This window comes from Salvelinus fontinalis, chromosome 38 (assembly GCF_029448725.1).
Source record: "Salvelinus fontinalis isolate EN_2023a chromosome 38, ASM2944872v1, whole genome shotgun sequence".
Taxonomy (NCBI): domain Eukaryota; kingdom Metazoa; phylum Chordata; class Actinopteri; order Salmoniformes; family Salmonidae; genus Salvelinus; species Salvelinus fontinalis.
In genome coordinates this window covers 9548442-9571446 of record NC_074702.1, presented here as the reverse complement: position 1 = coordinate 9571446, position 23005 = coordinate 9548442, and the positions used below count along the sequence as shown (strand labels likewise).

The window sequence follows — 23005 nt, the reverse complement described above, 5'->3', positions numbered from 1 at the left end:
AGGGTTATAAAACAGAGAGTGAGACACAGAATGGTAGTTGACTGAGGAATGAGGTGATTGAAAAAGAGGATAAATGTAAAATGACAGAGAGATCAGCAGACATGTAAAGAGGACGTGGGAAGAGAAGTGGAAAAGGTTAGAGAGGGGATGTGGCGACAGGTGAAGAGACAGGGAGGGAGAGAGAGAGGACAGGGTAACGATAAAAAGAGAGCAAAAAACAGAGAAGTATAATTGAATAAGTTAATGCTACGTCGAGGAATGCAGACTACATACCAGAAGTTATACACACCATTACACCATCATACACACACACAGACCACACAGACAGACATGCAAGTAATGAGCAAGAAAACAAACCTATACATAATGTATCCTGCAGTCATACACTGAATAGAACAGTAGCTAACACTTGCAGTCATACACCGAATAGAACAGTAGCTAACACTTACAGTCATACACTGAATAGAACAGTAGCTAACACTTACAGTCATACACTGAATAGAACAGTAGCTAACACTTACAGTCATACACCGAATAGAACAGTAGCTAACACTTACAGTCATACACCGAATAGAACAGTAGCTAACACTTACAGTCATACACTGAATAGAACAGTAGCTAACACTTACAGTCATACACTGAATAGAACAGTAGCTAACACTTACAGTCATACACTGAATAGAACAGTAGCTAACACTTACAGTCATACACCGAATAGAACAGTAGCTAACACTTACAGTCATACACTGAATAGAACAGTAGCTAACACTTACAGTCATACACTGAATAGAACAGTAGCTAACACTTACAGTCATACACTGAATAGAACAGTAGCTAACACTTACAGTCATACACCGAATAGAACAGTAGCTAACACTTACAGTCATACACTGAATAGAACAGTAGCTAACACTTACAGTCATACACTGAATAGAACAGTAGCTAACACTTACAGTCATACACTGAATAGAACAGTAGCTAACACTTACAGTCATACACTGAATAGAACAGTAGCTAACACTTACAGTCATACACTGAATAGAACAGTAGCTAACACTTACAGTCATACACCGAATAGAACAGTAGCTAACACTTACAGTCATACACTGAATAGAACAGTAGCTAACACTTACAGTCATACACTGAATAGAACAGTAGCTAACACTTACAGTCATAATAACAACTGCATACCAGGTCATTTTAAAAGAGATTCTTTATTTAAAAATATAGACAATTGGTTAACTTTGTTCATACCTTAATCAAACAAAGCAATGCCTGCATATACTGTATGTGATTTGAGAATAAAACTAGTTTGTCTTTAGTAAAATCACCTGTAACACTTCAATGTTAAAAAGTGCAGTTTAATATCATACAATCCAATACATGGCATTTCACTGTACTTGTGCACCTGACATTAAAAACTAGAATCTTGAGTGCCATCTATCTAGTGGCAAGAAAAAAATATGTGAACCCTTTGGAATAATCCGGATTTCTGCATAAATTGGTCGTACAATTAGATTTGAACTTCATCTCAGTCACAACAGACAAACACAGTCTGCTTAAACTAATAACACACAAATTACTGTATTTTTATTTTCTATATTGAATACATCATTTAAAAATTCACAGTGTAGGTTGGAAAAGTATGTGAACCCCTAGGCTAATGACTTCTCCAAAAGCTAATTGGAGTCAGGAGTCAGCTAACCTGGAGTCCAATCAATGAGATGAGATTGGAGATGTTGGTTAGAGCTGCCCTGCCCTATAAAAAAACACTCACAAAATGTGAGTTTGCTATTCACAAGAAGCATTGCCTGATGTGAACCATGCCTCGAAATAAAGAGATCTCAGAAGACCCAAGATTAAGAATTGTTGACTTGCATAAAGCTGGAAAGGGTTACAAAAGTATCCCTAAAAGCCTTGATGTTCATCAGTCCACGGTAAGACAAAAGTGTCTATAAATGGAGAAAGTTCAGCACTGTTTCTACTCTCCCTAAGAGAGGCCGTCCAGCAAAGATGACTGCAAGAGCACAGCGCAGAATGCTCAATGAGCTTAGGAAGAATCCTAGAGTGTCAGTTAAAGACAAAGAAATCTCTGGCACATGCTAACATCTCTGTTGATGAGTCTACGATACCTAAAACACTAAACAAGAATGATGTTAATGGGAGGACACCATGGAAGAAGCCGCTCCTGTCCAAAAAAAACATTGCTGCACGTCTGAAGTTCGCAAAAGAGCACCTGGATGTTTCACAGCGCTACTGGCAAAATATTCTGTGGACAGATGAAACTAAAGTTGAGTTGTTTGGAAGGAACACACAACACTATGTGTGGAGAAATAAGGCACAGCACACTAACATCAAAACCTCATCCCAACTGTAAAGTATGGTGGAGGGAGCATCATGGTTTGGAGCTGCTATACTGCCTCAGGGCCTGGACAGCTTGCTATCATCGAGTTTATGAAGTTTATCAAGACATTTTGCAGGAGAATGTAAGGCTGTCTGACAATTGAAGCTCAACAGAAGTTAGGTGATGCAACAGGACAACAACTCAAAACAAAGAAGTAAATCAACAAAAGAATGGCTTTCACAGAAGAAAATACGCCTTCTGGAGTGGCCCAGTCAGAGTCCTGACCTCAACCCGATTGAGATGCTGTTGCATGACCTCAAGAGAGCGGTTCACACCAGACATCCCAAGAATATTGCTGAACTGAAACAGTTTTATAAATAGGAATGGTCCAAAATTCCTCCTGACTGTTGTGCAGGTCTGATCCGCAACTACAGAAAGTGTTTGGTTGAGGTTATTGCTGCCAAAGGAGGGTCAACCAGTACTAAAACCAACGGTTCCGAAACCTTTTCCACCCTGCACTGTGAATGTTTACACGGTGTGTTCAATAAAGACATGAAAATGTGTAATTGTTAGTGTGTTATTAGTTTAAGCAGACTGTTTGTGTATTGTTGTGACTTAGATGAAGATCAGATCAAATGTTATGACCAATTTATGCAGAAGTCCAGGTAATTCCAAAGGGTTCACATACTTTTTCTTGCCACTCTATCCATCCCTAGTTTCCATGTTTAGTCTCCCAGAGATCAGTCAACCCTGCAGTGACAGGTGTGTCCTCTGACTAAGTGATCCTGAATAAGGGCAGCATGATGATGGGCCTTTAAGTAATGTCAATAACTCAGGGATAACACCTACAGAAGACCTGTCTGTTCCCTAACAGTACTGACACAACTATTACTGTACAGATATAAGAATCAATCACTTGTGGTAATCAAAAACCATGGCACAGAGACAACCTGGATGGGTGTGATTGAATAGTACAGTGAATATGGTACAGTGAGAAGAAATATGACAGATTGATACATACCTAACCTATTTTGTAAAACAAGAATATGTACATCAAGACAGTAGTAAAAGACAGCAAAACTACAGTAGTTTGATCTTCACGCCCAAGCAGCAACTTATCAAAGAACCATTCAAATATACAACATCCTCCTATGTAGTATTAATAACCATATACAAACCAATACAAAGACTTCAAATATGACATATAATGCTAATATCTTTTTGATATGTTTGTGGTTGATTAATGCAAGATAGAGACAGGGAAGATAAAAGCTATACAGATTCCTATCTAAATATTAGCTTGAGTACTACTGCAACACTAGTAATTAATACATTTCACATTTACATTTTAGCCATCCTTATCCAGAGCGATTTACAGGAGCAAGTATGGTTAAGTGTCTTGTTCAAGGGCACAGACAGATTTTTATCACGCTATCAGCTCAGGGGTTCGAAACAGCAACCTTTCAGTTACTGGCTACCTGTCGCCACCTAATACTCAGTAATATAGAACAGTAATACTATAGATGGGTGTTAAATCTGTATTACTCTAAACACAATATTTAACTCAATTCTTAGTGTGGTTCTCATACCTGTGTGTGACACATTACAAGTTTGCCTGTTTTACAAACAGCAATGTCTAAAACTGCTTTGTAACATACAATTCCTCACTCATTGATTTGAATGTGCAACAAAAAACCTAAACAAAAACCTATGAGAACAGTATAAGTTACAGCTGGCAATCAATAATCAGAATCACTGCCAAAGGGTTATATAATACATTATGACATATTGTGAAAGCATGGCAACACTTCCACCTAGTCTATCAGATCTGGACCAGGTGGAACAACTACCATATTGCTTACACTGTACCAATCCTATTCTCTCAGGACTACACAAGTGAGGTCAGGGACAAGGGGATGTGGCTGATCTTCTCTCTCTCCCCATTAGCACCTCACCCATCTCTCTCTCTCCGTCCCCTAATTATCCTATACATATGATAAATAGTCTTGGTCCCTCTCGGTTTCTCTTTGATTCGACATAGAGAAGAGAAACCTGTAAGGGTCCCCTACTTGGTCTATACAGTCTGCATCTCTCTCCCTCTACTGATCTCCATACATGGTCTACAGTCTGCATCTCTCTCCCTCTACTGATCTCCATACATGGTCTATACAGTCTGCATCTCTCTCCCTCTACTGATCTCCATACATGGTCTATACAGTCTGCATCTCTCTCCCTCTACTGATCTCCATACATGGTCTATACAGTCTGCAGCTCTCTCCCTCTACTGATCTCCATACATGGTCTACAGTCTGCATCTCTCTCCCTCTACTGATCTCCATACATGGTCTATACAGTCTGCATCTCTCTCCCTCTACTGATCTCCATACATGGTCTATACAGTCTGCATCTCTCTCCCTCTACTGATCTCCATACATGGTCTACAGTCTGCATCTCTCTCCCTCTACTGATCTCCATACATGGTCTACAGTCTGCATCTCTCTCCCTCTACTGATCTCCATACATGGTCTATACAGTCTGCATCTCTCTCCCTCTACTGATCTCCATACATGGTCTACAGTCTGCATCTCTCTCCCTCTACTGATCTCCATACATGGTCTATACAGTCTGCATCTCTCTCCCTCTACTGATCTCCATACATGGTCTACACAGTCTGCATCTCTCTCCCTCTACTGATCTCCATACATGGTCTATACAGTCTGCATCTCTCTCCCTCTACTGATCTCCATACATGGTCTACACAGTCTGCAGCTCTCTCCCTCTACTGATCTCCATACATGGTCTACAGTCTGCATCTCTCTCCCTCTACTGATCTCCATACATGGTCTCCAGCTCCTCTGCAGTCCCTCCCAGGTCCATGTCTCTCAGCTTCTCCAGCAGATGGTACAGTAGAGGGCGTGCTAGCACCCCTCCCCCTCCCTGCGCACTTCCCTTAGCCCAGACCCTCAGCATCTGGTACTGGGCTTCCTTAGTGTCACGGGGGTGGTCATTCTCAGCCCTCTCTATCACTATGTCACTCACACCCAGCGAACGCACCAGCTCCTTCACATGGCGCGGGGGGACTTGGTCCAACACCGAGTAGATCAACTCAGAGACTGGAGGGAGAGAGGAACAGAGAGAGGTGATAGGAGGGGAGAGAGATTAAAATATAGTTCAATATACACTACATGGCCAAAAGTATGTGGACACCATAGACCAACATTGGCAGTAGAATGGCCCATACTGAAGAGCTCAGTGACTTTCAACGTGGCACCGCCATCGGATGCCACCTTTCTAACAAGTCAGTTCGTTAAATGTCTGCCCTGCTAGAGCTGACCCGGTCAACTGTAAGTGCTGACTTTGTGAAGTGGAAACGTCTTGGAGCAATAATGGCTCAGCCACACAAACTCACAGAATGGGACAACTGAGTGCTGAAGTGCGCAAAAATAGCCTGTCCTGCTTCATGACATGGGTTTCCATGGCCGAGCAGCTGCATACAAGCCTAAGATTACCATGAGCAATGCCAAGCATCGGTTGGAGTGGTGCACACACATACCACCCCAACAGATCCACAGATAATGCAATCTCTACTGCACTCAAAACTGCCCTTTCCCACCTGGACGAAAGGAACACCTATGTGAGAATGCTATTAATTGACTACAGCTCAGCGTTCAATACCATAGTGCCCTCAAAGCTCATGACTAAGCTACGGTTCCTGGGATTAAACACCTCCCTCTGCAACTGGATCCTGGACTTCCTGACGGGCCACCCCTCAGGTGGTAAGGGTAGGTAACAACATTACTGCCACGCTGATCCTCAACACGGGGGCCCCTCAGGGGTGCGTGCTCAGTCCCTTCCTGTACTCCCTGTTCACTCATGACTGCATGGCCAGGCACGACTCCAACACCATCATCAAGTTTGCCAATGGCACAACAGTGGTAGGCCTGATCGCCAACAACGATGAGACTATAGGGAGGAGGTCAGAGACCTGGACGTGTGGTGCCAGGACAACAACCTCTCCCTCAACGTGATCAATACAAAGGAGATGATTGTGGACTACAGGAAAAGGAGGACCGAGCACGCCCCCATTCTCCTTGATGGGGCTGTAGTGGAGCAGGTTGAGAGTTTCAAGTTCCTTGGTGTCCACATCACCAAAAAACTAACATTGTCCAAGCACACCAAGACATCCGTGAAGAGGGCACGACAAAACCTATTCCCCCTCAGGAGACTGAAAAGATTCGGCATGGGTCCTCAGATCCTCAAAAGGTTCTACAGCTGCACCCCCGAGAGCATCCTTTTAGGCTGAGTTTCTGTACAGCACTTTGTGACATCAGCTGATGTAAGAAGGGCTTTATAAATAAATGTGATTGATTGATCCTGACGGGTTGCATCACTGCCTGGTATGGCAACTGCACGGCCTCAAACCGCAGTGCACTACAGTGGGTAGTGCATGCGGCACAGTACATCACTGGGGCCAAGCTTCCTGCCATCCAGGACCTCTATACCAGGCGGTGTCAGAGGAAGGCTCTAAAAATGGTCAAAGACTCCAGCCACTCTAGTCAAAGACCGTTCTCTCTGCTACCGCACAGCAAGCGGTACCGGAGTGCCAAGTCGAGGTCCAAAAGGCTTCTTAACAGCTTCTACCTCCAAGTCATAAGACTCCTGAACAGCTGATCAAAGGGCTACCCAGACCCCTCTTTTACACTGCTGCTACTCTGTTTATAATCTCCGCATAGTCACTTTAACTCTACCTACTTGTACATATTGCTATTGTTATTTTACTGCTGCAGTTTAATTATTTGTTACTTTTACTTTTTATTAACACTTATTTTTCATAACTTCTTAAAGCATTGTTGTTAAAAGCCTTGTAAGTAAGCATTTCACTGTAAGGTGAAATGGTATCAGATATCAATCAACACCTCTTCCATCAATATGTAACAATTACTTTGCAGCTGAGCTGAAAAATATCACAGTAAATAGTAAAAAGGAAAAAAAAGAAAGTTAACGTAACCTGTTGTATTCGGCGCAAGTGACAAATAACATTTGATTTGATTTGTAAAGCTCACCACCATTGGACTCTGGAGCAGTAGAGACGCGTTCTCTGGAGTCATGAATCACGCTTTACTATCTGGCAGTCCAACGGACAAATCTGGGTTTGGTGGATGCCAGGAAAACGCTACCTTCCCGAATGCATAGTGCCAACTGTAAAGTTTAGTGGAGGAGGAATAATGGTTTGGGACTGTTTTTCATGGTTCTGGCTAGGCACCTTAGTTCCAGTGAAGGGAAATCTTAACTCTACAGCATACAATTACATTGTAGACGATTCTGTGCTTCCAACTTTGTGGCAACAGTTTGGGAAGGCCCTTTTCTGTTTCAGCATGACAATGCCCCCTTGCACAAAGCGAGGTCCTTACAGAAATGGTTTGTCGAGATCGGTGTGGAAGAACTTGACAGGTCTGCACAGAGCCCTGACCTCAACCCTATGGAACACCTTTGGGAGGAATTGGAATGCCGACTGTGAGCCAGGCCTAATCGCCCAACATCGGTGCCCGACCTCACTAATGCTCTTGTGGCTGAACAGAAGCAAGTTCCCGCAGCAATGTTTCAACATCTAGTGGAAAGCCTTTCCAGAAGAGTGGAGGCTGTTATAGCAGCAAAGGGGGGACCAACTCCATATTAATGCCCATGATTTTGGAATGAGATGTTTGACAAGCAGGTGTCCACATACTTTCAAAAAACTTTGACATTCCAACACACACAAAGCTTGGTTTTTGTGAATTTTCAGAACATTTTGGGGAGTAAAAATGTATTTCCATTCAAGAAAACTTAACCCTAACCTTAACCCAACCATAACTCCTAGCCCTAACCTTTTAAAAATTGTTCTTGTTGTCCTACCTTGTCAGAACATTCTGATGACTCGTCAGGACATTCTAGTCCGGATAAGATAGGTAAACATGTGCACCCACACACGTTGGCATGCACGCACATGCACACACACTTACTCTTGATCTCCTTGGGGACACAGTCCGGTAGCTTGCTGAGGGGCTCCTGTTCACACTCACACACTGGGCTACATGAAGGAATACTCTGGTTGAGAACGTTCTCTGGGTCCTCTTGGATCAGCCTCTACAATCACAGAAAATGGAAAACATCAGAATTCTACTATATAGAACTGCATCCGATCCCAGTACATACTAAACCCGGGGAGCACAGCACAATCAATAAAGGAAATCCTATTGGTTTCCTCCCATCACTATGGTACAAACAGTCTATAATTGCTCTTGAGTGTTCAAAACAGCAGTTGAAATGGCATATATTTTTTCTCCAATAAAATCCTTTAAAGGTTTTTATCAGATTGGGTTTGTCCAGTCAGGTCAGAGGTGAAATATGAGATGTCAGGAGTCAAAAGTGAGAGGTCAGAGATGTGTCTCACCCGAGTAGACTTCTCGGAGCCCTGAGAGGTGATCTCAGCAGAGAGAAAGGAGCTTGACCCCTTCGGTTTCCGTCGGACCACTAGTACGCCCATGATCCCCATCACCACCAGCAGCACCACACAAACACAGCCGAACGCAGCCAATAGGTAGAGAGACCAAACACCCCATTCAGTGTCTTCGGCTGGAAAGAAGGGCAGACATGCAGAGTGAGAGGATGAATACATGCTGCAGCCGTTACGGCAAATGTGAAACAGCCACTACAGAAATAGTCTAGTTCCAATATATTTAAGCATAACAACAAAAAAGTTTCAAAGTATCTTGTGACCCACCAAATAAACAAACTATGTTTCTAGGCAGAACTCAGCCACAAAGTATCAGAAACTCACGTTTGGGAGTGGGATCTGTGCCTGAAGCACACTCCTGCTGACAGTCAGCTGATCTACAACTGGAAAGAAGATACACAGAGGAAATTGTATGTTATTGAAGAGGAAGTGGCCCGTTTGTGAAGAGGAAATTATTAGTATTGAGTCATGTGAAGAACAGCTCTACAGAAGAACCATTCAGGCCATCCTGTTGCAGCATACCCCCCTCCGGAAAGACAGAACACTGAAAGAGACCGTTACCAGCACTTTATCAGTGGCCACCACTGCCTAAGGTCTTGATGAGCAGTAGATTAGGGTGAATCAGGTGTGTTAGTGCTGGGCTGGAACTAAAGCCTGGACATGATGACCTTCTCCAATCTTACATAGCAACAGACTGTAGGTTTCCAGGACCAGGGTTGGTGTGACCACAAAACAGCTGACATGTCAAAATACTGTCAAAATACTTCTGTCTTTTTAACTCACCCACGGGAAGAAGTTTGTTGCACAACATTGCAGACAGTTTCTATTAAACTTCCCATATACAAGCAGAATGTTCATAAAGCAGACAAACCCAAGAGTTTTAAAAGACAAAAGAGTGTCAGCTTGTTCACAAGCCACTACTTACTTTTGGCATGGAAGACAGTTCCTGTTGTTTTTCTTGTTTCGGATGTCCTTACATTCACACACTGTATCCCTCTCTGGAGTACCTGTCAACAACAGTATGTACACTCAGTACAAGCACACAAACAAATAGTACAACAAAACAAAAAAAGGATTGTCCTTATTATGTAATAACCATTATACTGTGTAATCCATAAGTAAATACCAGGTTGGGTGGAAGAACGTGAAACATTATGAACCACACTAGCAAGACAAACTCACAGGGTTGTGTTTCTCTCTCTCCAGGTCCACATGTCTTGCAACGGAGGCACTCCCGTGTTCCCGAGTTTATTCTATTTTTGTAGAAGCCTTCAATGCAGCGACACACTGTGTTCTGACTCTTCTTGCATGGCGACACCTTTTCCTCATTGTCTACTAGTGTATGGAACAACACAGCCAAGAAGAACAGAACAGAGAGAGAGTGCGGAGGGAGGCAGAGAGAGAAGACAGAAGACATTTGTTATCATATCATACCATACTGAGACCATCTATAGTGATGACATTTTTTAAAATGTATTTTGTAAATAATTGCATGTTATTGTAAATTGTAAGTTTATCTAAACAATTCTATAGTACCGTTACAGATTGTACAACGGATGCAGTTCTTGGCGTAGTTACTCCTCTCTAGGTATGTCCTGCCCTCTATACAGGGTTCACATTGGCTCTCAACCTCTTTAGTGCAGTCCTGCTTCAACTTAAACCCTGGAGAACACAAGGCATACATACTCTAAGGTGGAGGGCGGTGGGGGGGAGGCAACACACGCCAGCATATTTATTTACTGTAAAACCTGGTAATACAGAGCTAAAACTAGGTTAGAGAGTGACAAATATAGTAAACAGTATGTAAGGCCTATAGTATGACAGATGATTGAACGGCTGACAGGTATACACAATAAGAGTATAATCTTGAAAGAAGGTTTTTGTTTAAAGCTGAAATCCTTAATTGGTGAAACTGCCACATCCATTTGGGATATTAAAACAACAAAGAAGTTACTACAAACAACATTTTTTCCCCCCCTCTGACATCTCTGCACAGGCTCACATCTCCCCCGCTGCACCGAGCGAGCCAATTGAAGCACACCTAGCATTCTCTTTCGCCTTCTGCAAAATGTGGTGATCCAGAAACAAGAGACCACTTCTGTGGCTGTTTTGTACGGAAATCTGGGAATATTTGGCCAATGAAACATTTGTGGTTCCTCTCAGCGGAAAAGAAAAGAGACTTTTAAAACAGGATTGAGTGAAGTAGCATCAAATATGTTGAATGAGCAACTAATGAGCATGGAGAGTTTGATGAAATGACCTTATATCTTTCAGTCTAATACGGATGTTTACTTACTTTGTAGATCTTTGTTAGACGCACGCGTTTTGTAAATACCGGTAGGTAACTGTCCTCTCCAAGTTTAGCTGGAATTTAGCCCCGAAAATATTTGAAAAATGTCTGAGTTACACGAGGAACGCACAATCCCTCCATCAGTGCTCAGACTGTCCGCAATAGGCTGAGAGAGGCTGGACTGAGGGCTTGTAGGCCTGTTGTAAGGCAAGTCCTCACCAGACATCACTGGAAACAACGTAGCCTATGGGCAGAAACCCACCATCTCTGGATCAGACAGGACTGGCAAAAAGTGCTCTTCACTGACGAGTCGTGTTTTTTTCTCACCAGGGGTGATGGTCGGATTCGCGTTTATCGTCGAAGGAATGAGCGTTACACCGAGCTCTGTACTCTGGAGTGGGATCGATTTGGAGGTGGAGGGTCCGTCATGGTCTGGGGCAGTGCGTTACAGCATCATCGGACTGAGCTTGTTGTCATTGCAGGGAATCTCAACGCTGTGCGTTACAGGGAAGACATCCTCCTCCCTCATGTGGTGCCCTTCCTGCAGGCTCATCCTGACATGACCCTCCAGCATGACAATGCCACCAGCCATACTGCTTGTTCTACTCTTTCCTGCAAGACAGGAATGTCAGTGTTCTGCCATGGCCAGGATCTCAATCCCATTGAGCACGTCTGAGACCTGTTGGATCGGAGGGTGAGGTCTAGATTCCCCCCAGAAATGTCCGGGAACTTGCAGGTGCCTTGGTGGAAGAGTGGGGTAACATCTCACAACAACAACTGACAAATCTGGTGCAGTCCATGAGGAGATGCACTGCAGTACTTAATGCAGCTGATGGCCACACCAGATACTGACTGTTACTTTTGATTTTGACCCCCCCTTTGTTCAGGAACACATGATTCCATTTATGTTAGTCACATGCCTGTGGAACTTGTTCAGTTTATCTCAGTTGTTGTTTCTTATGTTCATAGAAATTTTATACATGTTAAGTTTGCTGAAAATAAACACAATTGACAGTGAGAGGATGTTTATTTTTTTGCTGAGTTTTGTATATTGCCATAAGGGCAACATGACTGCAAGAGACAGGTTGGAATGTCAATTCTCATCAAATTAATATGAAGTCAATGAAATACGGGACAAATAATCATTTTTTCTAAATTATTAGTGTTTTAATTTGTTGATAAAATAAGGGACATGATTATTTGGTTGTGGGACGTGAGAAGAAATGAGGGACTGTCCGGCACAATCCGGGACATATAGTTACCCTAGTTCTGGGGCGAACAGTGGTACTGTTTCCCTTAATGCGGATTTGATCTTTAGCTCAATGCATAGTGTATGGAAAAGTATAAGTTACACCCACGTTACACTCGGGAATGGAAAGACCCAGTTGTATAAATGCAGTGTAATATAGTACAGAAGGCCTACCTTCATGGCACTTTCGACAGCATGTCCCATTAGCATTGCGGTAATGACTCCCCTCAGGGCATTGAAACTCCTGGGTCCTAGGAGGTGGTGGTGCCGAGAGGGAGGTGTCTACTGACCAGCACTGCAACATTACATTACATTGTTGTTATAGAACAGATACAATCAAATACCAGTCATATGTAATTACTATTATATATTTCATAACTGATTGACAGGCTACTGTATAGGCATATTCCTGAAATGATTGACTAATTTATTTACTGATTTAATAATGTATTAACACTGAATTGAATGGTGTGAATAATTGACAAATTTGATAGTTGATGTATTGGTGGGGGTTGATTGATGTATTGATGAGAAATAAGTACGACTAGATGGGGCATTATGTTATTGGTAGAGGACTCGGCATTATGCATCTGTTCATGTTAAAGTTTCTTACCAATACGAGCAGAGCGCAAACGTTCAGAATGCATTTTTCCTTCCATTTCCCTCTCAAGACGTCCATTCTTTCACACCCCTCTTCTCACTTAAAAGAACAACACCTGCAGAAAGGAGAGATGGGGTAACACGTGTGACAAAACTCTCTTCATAATGCTTTCACACATTAGGCCTACTTGACTTTCCTTTTTTCTAGTGCAAAGAAAATGTTGTCAATATGAATCAGTATTAAGTTCAAAAATAACTTATTTACTACCATGTCAAGGCTATATAGATATGAACTTTGTATGGTTTAAAATGCATAGCCTAGCTAGCATTATAACGTAAGTCTCGGAAAATAATTAACCTAGCCTAGGCATTTATTTTTATAGAACTTAACCTTTCGTTATCTAGGCAAGGAAGTTAAGAACAAATTCTTATTTACAATGACGGCCTACACCGTCGCTGGGCCAATTGTGCGCCGCACTATGGGACTCCCAATCACGGCCGGTTGTGATATCCTGGTTCGAATCCAGGTGTGTCTGACGTCTCTAGCACTGAGATACAGTGCCTTAGACCGCTGCGTCAGTCGGGAGCCCATTTGAATCGAAGTAAATTATTTTCCGGTTTTCCGGGACGTACGTTATAGCTAGGCTATGCATTTAATGTATACAAAGTTAATATCTAGTTCAAGAATAAACTCCGCTAAAGCTACAATAACAACCGAGAAAACGTATTTTGTTTCGATTTCACTGTAGCGTACGCCCACTGTTTTTAGCCGCAGAAGTCCGATATTATCAATCTCTTTTCCCAAAACTACAGGCGGAGAGTTACCGTCACTTACCTTTATCAAAACCGCTCCTACATGACAAATGGCGATGCAGTCGAGTCTCCAAAATTAAAATCAATTTTTTAGTAAAAGTTTAAGAAATACATTCAAATCTCCCAAGAGACGCCAGGGTGTTATGTCGCGAGTTCTAAAGAGGGGGCGGACTCAAACGGGAAAATGGACACGTCATGCTTCGTAAGTCATTGCTTCACCGCACCCAGGCTTTAAGGAAGTCTGAATTGCAGGGCATGATACACGTTACACCATAGGTAGTAGGATAAAGACTTATGTTACGCGATTGAGCAATAGCAAACTGTGCGCCTATGGGTCACAAGATACAGTTCCCAAGTGTATACAAAAACAACAATTGAAACACCTGCACGGTGCCAGGGGATTTGTTTCTAAATCGGGATGTAGCATAATGCTAAAAATGCCTATTGCCTATTGGAGCAACAGGTGAGAGGGGGGTATGTTGGGCGATGTTTTTTATACATTCAGCATCACTACGTCAAGGCAAATATAGTATATCCAAAGATATCTAGTATATTTCAGGAAGTTGTTTATCCCTGGAAATAATCAGAATGCATGTAAACATAACCCTTTTGAAAACAGCTTGTCTCTTGGCTCAATTTACCCCGGGTGTGGAATAAATTGAGTATGGGGACAGGGTAGCCTAAGCATAGGGAAACATTTCTAACTACATTTTAAAACATTTACGTGTAACCTCATATCCCAGCGATAATACATTGTATTACACCGGGAAAGAAAATACCAATTGTGTCCAAGAGGGGCACAAACTCAACCGAGGAAGGCATTAAACTTGACTAATCACTCAAATGCGAGGCGTCTTCAAAATACTATTCATATTCTGCATAAAACGGACTAAATGTAATCATAATTTGTATGGGGTGTGTTGATTGGCTCCACTGTCCCCTCGCCAAATCAGAATCACCGTTATTCGCCAAGTACATTTACACATACTCAGAATTTTACTTGGTGATATGGTGCTGCTAGTGATGGACAACATTTAGAGACAGAATACAGACAGCAGAGTTTCAGCAAAGTTTACATACATTATATGTACACAATAATAATGGTACAATTTACCCCAAAGAAACTGTGGGTTAACTGGGTGCAAGGGTGCACGTTCATGCTAGATTTAGGACCTCATATTGTACTTTATAGAGACCCCAACTGATGTATGAAACTAGTGGAGGCTGCTGAGGGGAGGACGGCTCATAATAATGGCTGGAACGGCGCAAATGGAATGAAAAAAGGAAACCATGTGTTTGATGTAGTTGATACCATTCCACTGATACCAGTCCAGCTGTTACCACGAGCCCGTCCTGCCCAATTAAGGTGCGAACTATATACTTTAAAACTAGCCTATAACTGGCACCATGAAACCTATATCACAATAAATGTATTTTACTTTATGAAAATCTGTTTTTTGGACATAACTTGCTTGCAGCTTTTTCCATGTGTTTTTTTTCCTTCACAGACTCTATGAAATAAGGACCTCTTCCTAAATATTTGTTCACATGATTCATTTTGTGTATGGTTTCCTATAAACAACTAACCCTTTGGCTCAATTTACCCACTCTCCCATATATATATATATCTAGATTATAAATCTGCCTTAACTTTCTGTTACCTGTGTTTATCTGATTGCTCAGCAGTGCAGTAAGAAGTACTTCCTTTCTTCAAAACCTACTTCCTTTCTTCAGAACCCACTTCGCTCTCAAAGCTTCACAGCTCTCACCAGATTTATCCATTTCTTTATCACTCAAGGGGGATTATACTAATTAATACAAATTTTGATCCAATTGTGCAAACAGATCCGCAAGGAAAATTGATTATTTTAAATATGTTATTGGACCAAAAACAGATATGGCTAATTAATCTATATGGGCCAAATAATGATGATCCACACTTTTTTGAAAATACAAGCATGGAAAGAATCTATTATTATGGTGGGAGATTATAATACAGTTTTAAGTACCAGAATGGATTGTAAAGGAAATCACTCTACAAACTACGTGGACATTGGAAATTGAATCAAAGCCTATTAGATGTCAATTTGTTCTTAACTAAGACAATACAACATAGTACAACATAGGTACATCAGATTCCCTTATTGTATGGGACACTTTCAAATGTACTTTTAGAGGCCATTCAATACAATACTCACCATTAAAACAAAATCAGTTTAGGTTAAAAGAGATAGAGGAAGTACCAGCGCAGGTAAATGGTAATGGAACTGTACTATAGAGGCACAAAATAGGTTAGAGGAAAAACAAAAATAACTGGAGGTACTTATTCAAGAACGATCAAGTGTAATGTATTACAAAAATAAAGCGAATTGGATGGAAAATTGTGAAAAATGCACAAAATATTTCTTGAATCTTCAACATAGAAATTCTACCAACTTTTTTTGACAGAAACTCGTTACAAATGATGGAGTTATCCATGATTCACCAATTATATTCTGAAAGAGGAAGCTAAATATTTAAATGATTTGTTTTCTTTTAAGTCTCCTCCATTTCCACTGAAGGATGTTAACGGTAAGGATTTCTTTCCTAATAATAATGTAAAATTAACAAATTTACAGAAAGACCCGTGTGAAGGCCAACTTATAGAAGAATAACATTTTGAGGCAATAAAATCTTTTCAGTCTGGAAATACACCAGGGCTTGATGGTATACCAGTAGAGGTATATCAGGCCTTTTTTGATGTACTCAAAGATCCATTATTAGCATGTTTTAATTACTCCATTATTAGCATGTTTTAATTACTCCATTATTAGCATGTTTTAATTACTCCATTATTAGCATGTTTTAATTACTCTTATACAAATGGTAGACTTTCAGGTACTCAACAAGGTGGTCTGATTTCATTACTCTGAAACAGGACCCAGGTGGTAAGTATAAAGATCCAGTCCATTTAAAAACTGGAGGCCTCTAACACTTCAATGTTACGATGCGAAAATCCTGGCGAAATGTATAGCACATAGGATAAAAAAGGTTTTACCAGATATTGTTCATCCTGCGCAGACAGGTTTTTTACATGGACGATATATTGGAGATAATATACGACAATTACTTGAACCAATTGAACATTATGAAACATCAAAGATATCAGGCCTGGTCTTCATAGCAGATTTTGAAAAGGCGTTTGATAAAGTACGACTAGAATGTATATATAAATGACTGGATTACTTTAATTTCTGTGAATCTCTTATACAATGGGTTACAGTTATGTACAGCAACACTAGATGTAAAATGGGATGATAGTGAAGTAGACATACTTGGTATTCACATCTCAAAAAACATAAATTAATTTACCACAATTAATTTCAATAGAAAGTTAACAAAAATAAGTAAGATTCTGCAACCATAGAGGTAAATACTTTAAAAACTTTTTTGAAAGGCTCATCCTTTGTTCAAAAATTGCCCTTTTGCCTTTATACAGATTACTTCTCATTTCCGACTAATTGAAAATGACATTTTGTTTGAAGTATCACCCTTTCTTAAACAAGCCATACAAAGCTGGTTACAATTTCAGTTTTATCCTCCAGAAAAGATAGAACAAATATTACAACAAATGTTATGGTTCAACTCAAATATACTGATGAATAAAAACACATTCTTTATGGAAATGTTTAAAATTGGTATTATATTTATTAATGGTATTATGAATAGAAACGGAGGAGTTGTCACATGCAGCTATCGAAAATAAATGGGAATGTCTGCTCAATCCAAACTTACATCCAACTGATTGCAGCACTACCACAAAAATGGAGGCGGCAAGTGGAAAAGGGAGAAGGTAGGGAACTTGTTTGCCTGCCATATATTAAAGACACAAATTGGCTGAATGGAACTGGCATAAATAGAAAAATATACCAGTTTCATCTGAGGACAAAAATTTGACAGCTGCAGGTTGCAAAATAAATGGGAGCAGCTTTTCAATGTTCCAATTCCATGGCAATGGTTTATGAACTGGTACAAAAAACTACACTTGATTCAACACTTAGAGTTTTTCAGTTCAAATTATTATATAAAATTCTTGCCACTGACAGAATGCTATATATATGGGGCATACAACAATCTCAGCTCTGTAGATTTTGCTGCGAAGAGACAGAATCAATAGATCATTTATTCTGTTATTGCCCCTATGTAGCTTGTTTCTGGTCACAGGTTCAGGAATGGTTAAAAAATCACAACATGCACTTAACATGAACCTTACAAATAGCAGTGTTGGGCGATTTGGAAAACCATAGTCAATCAATAAATAATATTATAATACTCATAGAAAAGGTTTATCTTTAGCTCACAATCTGTGGATAATATACGATTAGAAAGGTTAAAACATATTGTCAAACATCATAGCACAATTGAGAAATACATGGCACATGGAAACCAAACAAGGGTGGTCTATGGTGATAAGTGGGATGTGCTGAGAGTGGCTGAGGGTTTGGATTAAAGAGTTTATGTTGGGTTAGGTATTATTGTTATGTGACTGCTTTATAGAAAAGTACCATGTATGTAAAATGTATATGTAAAATGTATGTATATGTAGCAAAAAAGCTGGGGGAAAAATTAGGATATTTGTCCTTCGAAGGGGGGGGGGGGGGTAGTAGAGGGGTAAAAAAAATACAAATAAAAAACGAAATGTACCCTTCAGCCAATGGTAAACATATAATAAGAAAAAATGCTGTAGGAACATTAATGAGAATCAGTCATTTGTTTTTTTTGGTTGGCAACTGTTTATTGTTTCTGCAGACTCTGAGGCTCAGCCCAGTCATTTCTGTTTGTTACAGTAATATGTGTACGCTGTATGAGTAGTGAATGCTCAGAGGTTGAGACAAAGGGAGATGTGTAGAGGGTCGTCCCTGCCGCTGCTCCCTGGGCTGTAACAGTTTACCCAGGGTCATGTGATGTGGCTTGGCTTCTGTGAAAATCCAGGTTGAGCTGAGAAGGAGCAGACCACAGTCAATGAAACCACATGACCTCTGACTGAGAGAGATATGGTTGAAACACACACACACCACACAGGCACAGACACATTCATCCGACATACGCGCACGCACTCACGCACGCACACACACACACTAAACATGATAGGCAAAATATGACATTCAGTTAACCCACAAGAGTCAATGTAGCTCAAAAACCTGTTGTGTACATGTCCGTAAAGAATGTCAATGTCATTTCTCTCAGTCTGATCTGAGTATGTTTGACTGGACGGTGAATTTAAATAAGAACGGCTGCTGCTTACAGTGAAGAAAATGACTGGTCCTCAGATGAGTGTAATGTAGTCCTATTCACTCTGAAGTTACCTTGTCATCAAAGCAACAGAGCAAGAGAGAGAGAGGCAGACGACATAAGAGAGTCTTAAAGATTGTTTTGGAACCTAATATCACCGTTTTTAATGAAAAAAGAGAGACAGACAAACGGCAGTGGAAAGAAAGGGGGAGGAAGATGGGCAAGTTTAGGGTTTTAAGCGGCACAGTGGTTCAGAGTGAACTAGGGGGGTCGTCATAGAGAGAAAGAGAGATAGGAGTCTTTTGAAATGGCAGTTTCCCTTGTGACTCATCTTTTGAATAATACTCTGACACACTGTGATCCCCAGTTCAGTCACACAGTCAGAGGGTCCAGAGTCACATCTATCTCATTCTCTCATCCTCTCTGAGACACGGTAAGTCAGACTCTACACTTCCCTACTGAAACAAGTTTTGTTCAAGTATGTCGTTAGAGTCCTGGGCTTGCTTGATGTATGTATCAATAATGGTATACAGTTGGACGTGTTTATGTCATCGGTTTTGTTACCACTTTGTTTTTCACTGTCAGCATGTAGGCATTTTGTCTGGAGTCTGTATCATGTTTTCTACTTTAGGTGTTTCTCATGTCCTTGAAACTGTCTCTTATAGCTACTGTTGGGGCCTACGGTAATGTCCTGCCATTGCAATGCTTTATCTCTTGATAATATATTGTTGGATGATATCTTTATGAATGCAGTATACACGAGTGTGCAAAACATTAGGAACACCTGCTCATTCCATGACATAGACTGACTAGGTGAATCCAGGTGAAGCTCTGATTCCTTTTGGATGTCACCTGTTAAATCCACTTCAATCAGTGTAGATGAAGAGGAGACAGGTTACAGAACGATTTTTAAGCCTTGAGACATTGTGTATGTGTGCCTTTCAGAGGGTGAATGGGCCAGACTAAAGATTGAAGTGCCTTTATGATAGTAGGTGCCAGGTGCACCGGTTTGAGTGCGTCAAGAACTACAACGCTGCTGGGTTTTTCACACTCAACAGTTTCCCGTGTGTATCAAGAATGGTCCACCACCCAAAGGACATCCAGCAAACTTGACAACTGTGGAAAGCATTGGAGTCAACATGGGCCAGAATCCCTATGAAACGCTTTCGACACCTTGTAGAGTCCATGCCCCGACGAATTGAGGCTGTTCTGAGGGCAAAAGTGGATGCAACTCAATATTAGGGAGGTGTTCCTAATGTTTTGTACACTCAGTGTATGTCAATGTTCTGAAGTTCATGTAAAATATGTTAAATATTGACTGTCTTCCTCTTTTTCTCTTCATTCCTCTCAGATGCATCTCTTCTGGTGGATCACCCACATCTTTCTATCCCTCCCTTCTCTCCTCTCTCTTGTCCAATCCCTCACGTGCGACGAGGAGAGACAGTATGCTTGGCCACAGTCTGTAAGCAAATGGTGCTGCAACAAGTGTCCACCAGGTAAGCCATTTGAAAAATACTTTTATCAGGTGTGTGTGTGTGTGTGTGCACGTATAATTTAATTTGTTACCCTTTACAGGTCAGCATATGGTGAGACGCTGCAACGGTCAGAACAGCCCTACCCAGTGTGCTGACTGCACCAGCGGCTACTATTCAGACAGCTACAACTTCGACGGAAGCTGCAAATCCTGCGATGGCTGCAGCATGAGTGGTGAGTGTGTGTGGGTGTCTACACATTTCCAGCAACCTATGATTGGCACTGATGCTTGTCTTGTTGTCTGTCTAAAACTGTTACTCACCTGTTTTTCTAAGTCATAGTTATGAAGGACTTTACAGATGAAAACACATAGCCTGCTAGGGATTTCCCCCTTCACTGTACCATGGTGGGACACAGTCAGAGAGAGAGGGGGAAGGGGAGGGGGACACTGAGAAACACTGACTCACCCACCCAGGATTAGAAGAGGGTTGGGAGGCCTGCAGGGCAGAAGGGATGGCATGTCTACCAAGTAATGTCAAGGATATCAGTGATGATGGGGGGGACAGTGGGAGGGGTTAGTGTTAGACAGATATCATCTCACCGGTGGAAATAACCTTTTACTTTAGAGATAACCATTGGAAAGTGCTGCTGACAGAACATTTTCATTACATGTTGTCATCGAGTGTAGTGGGGGACAAAAATAGAGATGAACTATTTTTAACCAGAGGGTAAACACAGAGGTGAGAGAGGTTTGAGAGTAGCCACAGACTCGGTGAACACATTTTAACTGTCATTCACTCTAGGTGTGTGTGTGTGTGTGTGTGTGTGTGTGTGTGTGTGTGTGTGTGTGTGTGTGTGTGTGTGTGTGTGTGTGTGTGTGTGTGTGTGTGTGTGTGTGTGTGTGTGTGTGTGTGTGTGTGTGTGTGTGTGTGTGTGTGTGTGTGTGTAGGGTGGGGTCAGACGGTAATATACACTTCAGTTCATTGTGAGTCAAAAGCTGATTCAACAAGGTCCTATGAGTCATTTTGAAGATGAGTTATTTCATCATATTCAGGCATAATTTCAGATTGTGTTTGACAACGTGACAAAAACACTATGTCAAAGTCAGTATACATGAAGGCACACAGACAAATAGACCACCTATGACTTGTGTTCCGTTACAGAGCTGCAGTATGTATCTCGCTGTTCCACCAAGCAGAATGATGTGTGCAGCTGTAAACCAGGCTACCGCTGCAGAGGCAGTGGCATCTGTCTGAACTGTGAGGAGATCCCCAGCCCGAACACACCCAAACTCATACCGACACCTCCCATCATGCCAGCTACAGTGTCAAACCACTCGGTGCCTGGTAACTCTAATCATAGACTTAAACCTGTCACCAAACCTGCTACCTGGCCCAACACAAAACCAAACCAAGGTAAACTACAATACAATGGATACAAATGATGAAAATGGCCTGAAAGTGTTCAAAGTGACATGTAAAAATGCCGGTGTTCATGTGTTTTATGGCCCTGACCTCTCTCTCCACTCCTCCCTCTCTCTCTCATACACACACAAACAGATGATAGCAAGTGGCTCCCAGTGTGTTTGTCTGCAGTGTGTGTGTGTCTACTGCTCACCTGCCTTGTTGCCATCTCAAAGCTCAAACCTGTTCTGCGATGGATTGGTTCAACAAACAGTAAGTCCACGTCACTGTTGATCTGTCCTGTAGTTCTATTGAACACAATACACATACACGCACATTTGACCTAACCCTCATCTTATTGGTCCATCAGGCTTCTGGTCTCCCAAAAAGACTACTCCAGCGAATCAGAGCACAGTGGAGGAGGAAGTGCCCATGCCGATCCAGGAAGTGTGTGGAAAGCCAGAGCTGCTACTGGACGTATGATGGAGGAAGTGGGTGTCGAAGGAAAGGATGAGAACTCACAAGCGAGCTGGGAGACCCAGGAGACAAACAGACTACCTCACATTCCCATTGATGTGAAACTAACCTGAAGGCTAGACAGGCTGCTGTATTGTTTTAATGCAGTGGCTTCTGTTCTAGGCCTTTCAGAGAGGACAAGAAAATAGGACAAAAAGACACTTTGTAGTATGAAAACACAGGCTAAAGATGAGAGGGAGTCTGTGACCGAGAAAGAGCAGAGAGTGAGATTGAGAAACGAAGAGTGAACAAGAGAGAGAGAGACAGACAGACAGACAGACAGACAGACAGACAGACAGACAGACAGACAGACAGACAGACAGACAGACAACCTCATTTGTGTGCTGAATACATGTACTGTACATGTTTATGTTGAAGATGTTTTACATCTTCATTACAATTATGCTTTTTGCTGTATCTATGCTTTATGCTAGTGTTAACTCTTACATAGTAGTGGCTGTTTAAAACATACAGTGCTGTATTTTAAATAAAGAACAGAATCACAAATGTTACAGGCCTACTGTAATTTCATACAATCGCCCCATCACCTGTA

General features: G+C 41.5%; 2 protein-coding genes across 5 annotated transcripts; one reads left to right on the top strand and one right to left on the bottom strand.

Annotated features, from left to right (window-relative positions):
• Positions 1-1195: 1195 nt before the first annotated feature.
• On the bottom strand, positions 1196-13901 carry LOC129837318 (tumor necrosis factor receptor superfamily member 1A-like). Of its 2 annotated transcripts, none has more exons than XM_055903386.1 (10): positions 13812-13901; positions 12990-13092; positions 12551-12671; positions 10374-10499; positions 10020-10172; positions 9763-9844; positions 9162-9220; positions 8775-8956; positions 8344-8467; positions 1196-5457 (listed from the first exon to the last, which is right to left on the bottom strand). In XM_055903386.1, exons 2-10 carry the CDS (start codon positions 13053-13055, stop codon positions 5168-5170), a joined length of 1203 nt encoding a protein of 400 aa, XP_055759361.1. In that variant the 5' UTR covers positions 13056-13092; positions 13812-13901; the 3' UTR covers positions 1196-5167. The 2 variants fall into 2 exon arrangements, with proteins under 2 accessions (XP_055759361.1, XP_055759362.1); XM_055903387.1 differs by having other exon boundaries at positions 10020-10169.
• Positions 13902-22964, top strand: LOC129837320 (tumor necrosis factor receptor superfamily member 4-like). 3 transcript variants are annotated; one of them, XM_055903391.1, is made up of 7 exons: positions 13902-13991; positions 19428-19493; positions 20412-20556; positions 20636-20767; positions 21697-21948; positions 22093-22209; positions 22307-22964. In XM_055903391.1, exons 3-7 carry the CDS (start codon positions 20412-20414, stop codon positions 22417-22419), a joined length of 759 nt encoding a protein of 252 aa, XP_055759366.1. In that variant the 5' UTR covers positions 13902-13991; positions 19428-19493; the 3' UTR covers positions 22420-22964. The 3 variants fall into 3 exon arrangements, with proteins under 3 accessions (XP_055759366.1, XP_055759364.1, XP_055759365.1); XM_055903389.1 differs by lacking the exon at positions 13902-13991 and adding an exon at positions 14004-14252; XM_055903390.1 differs by lacking the exon at positions 13902-13991 and having other exon boundaries at positions 18446-19493.
• The last annotated feature ends 41 nt before the right edge of the window (positions 22965-23005 follow it).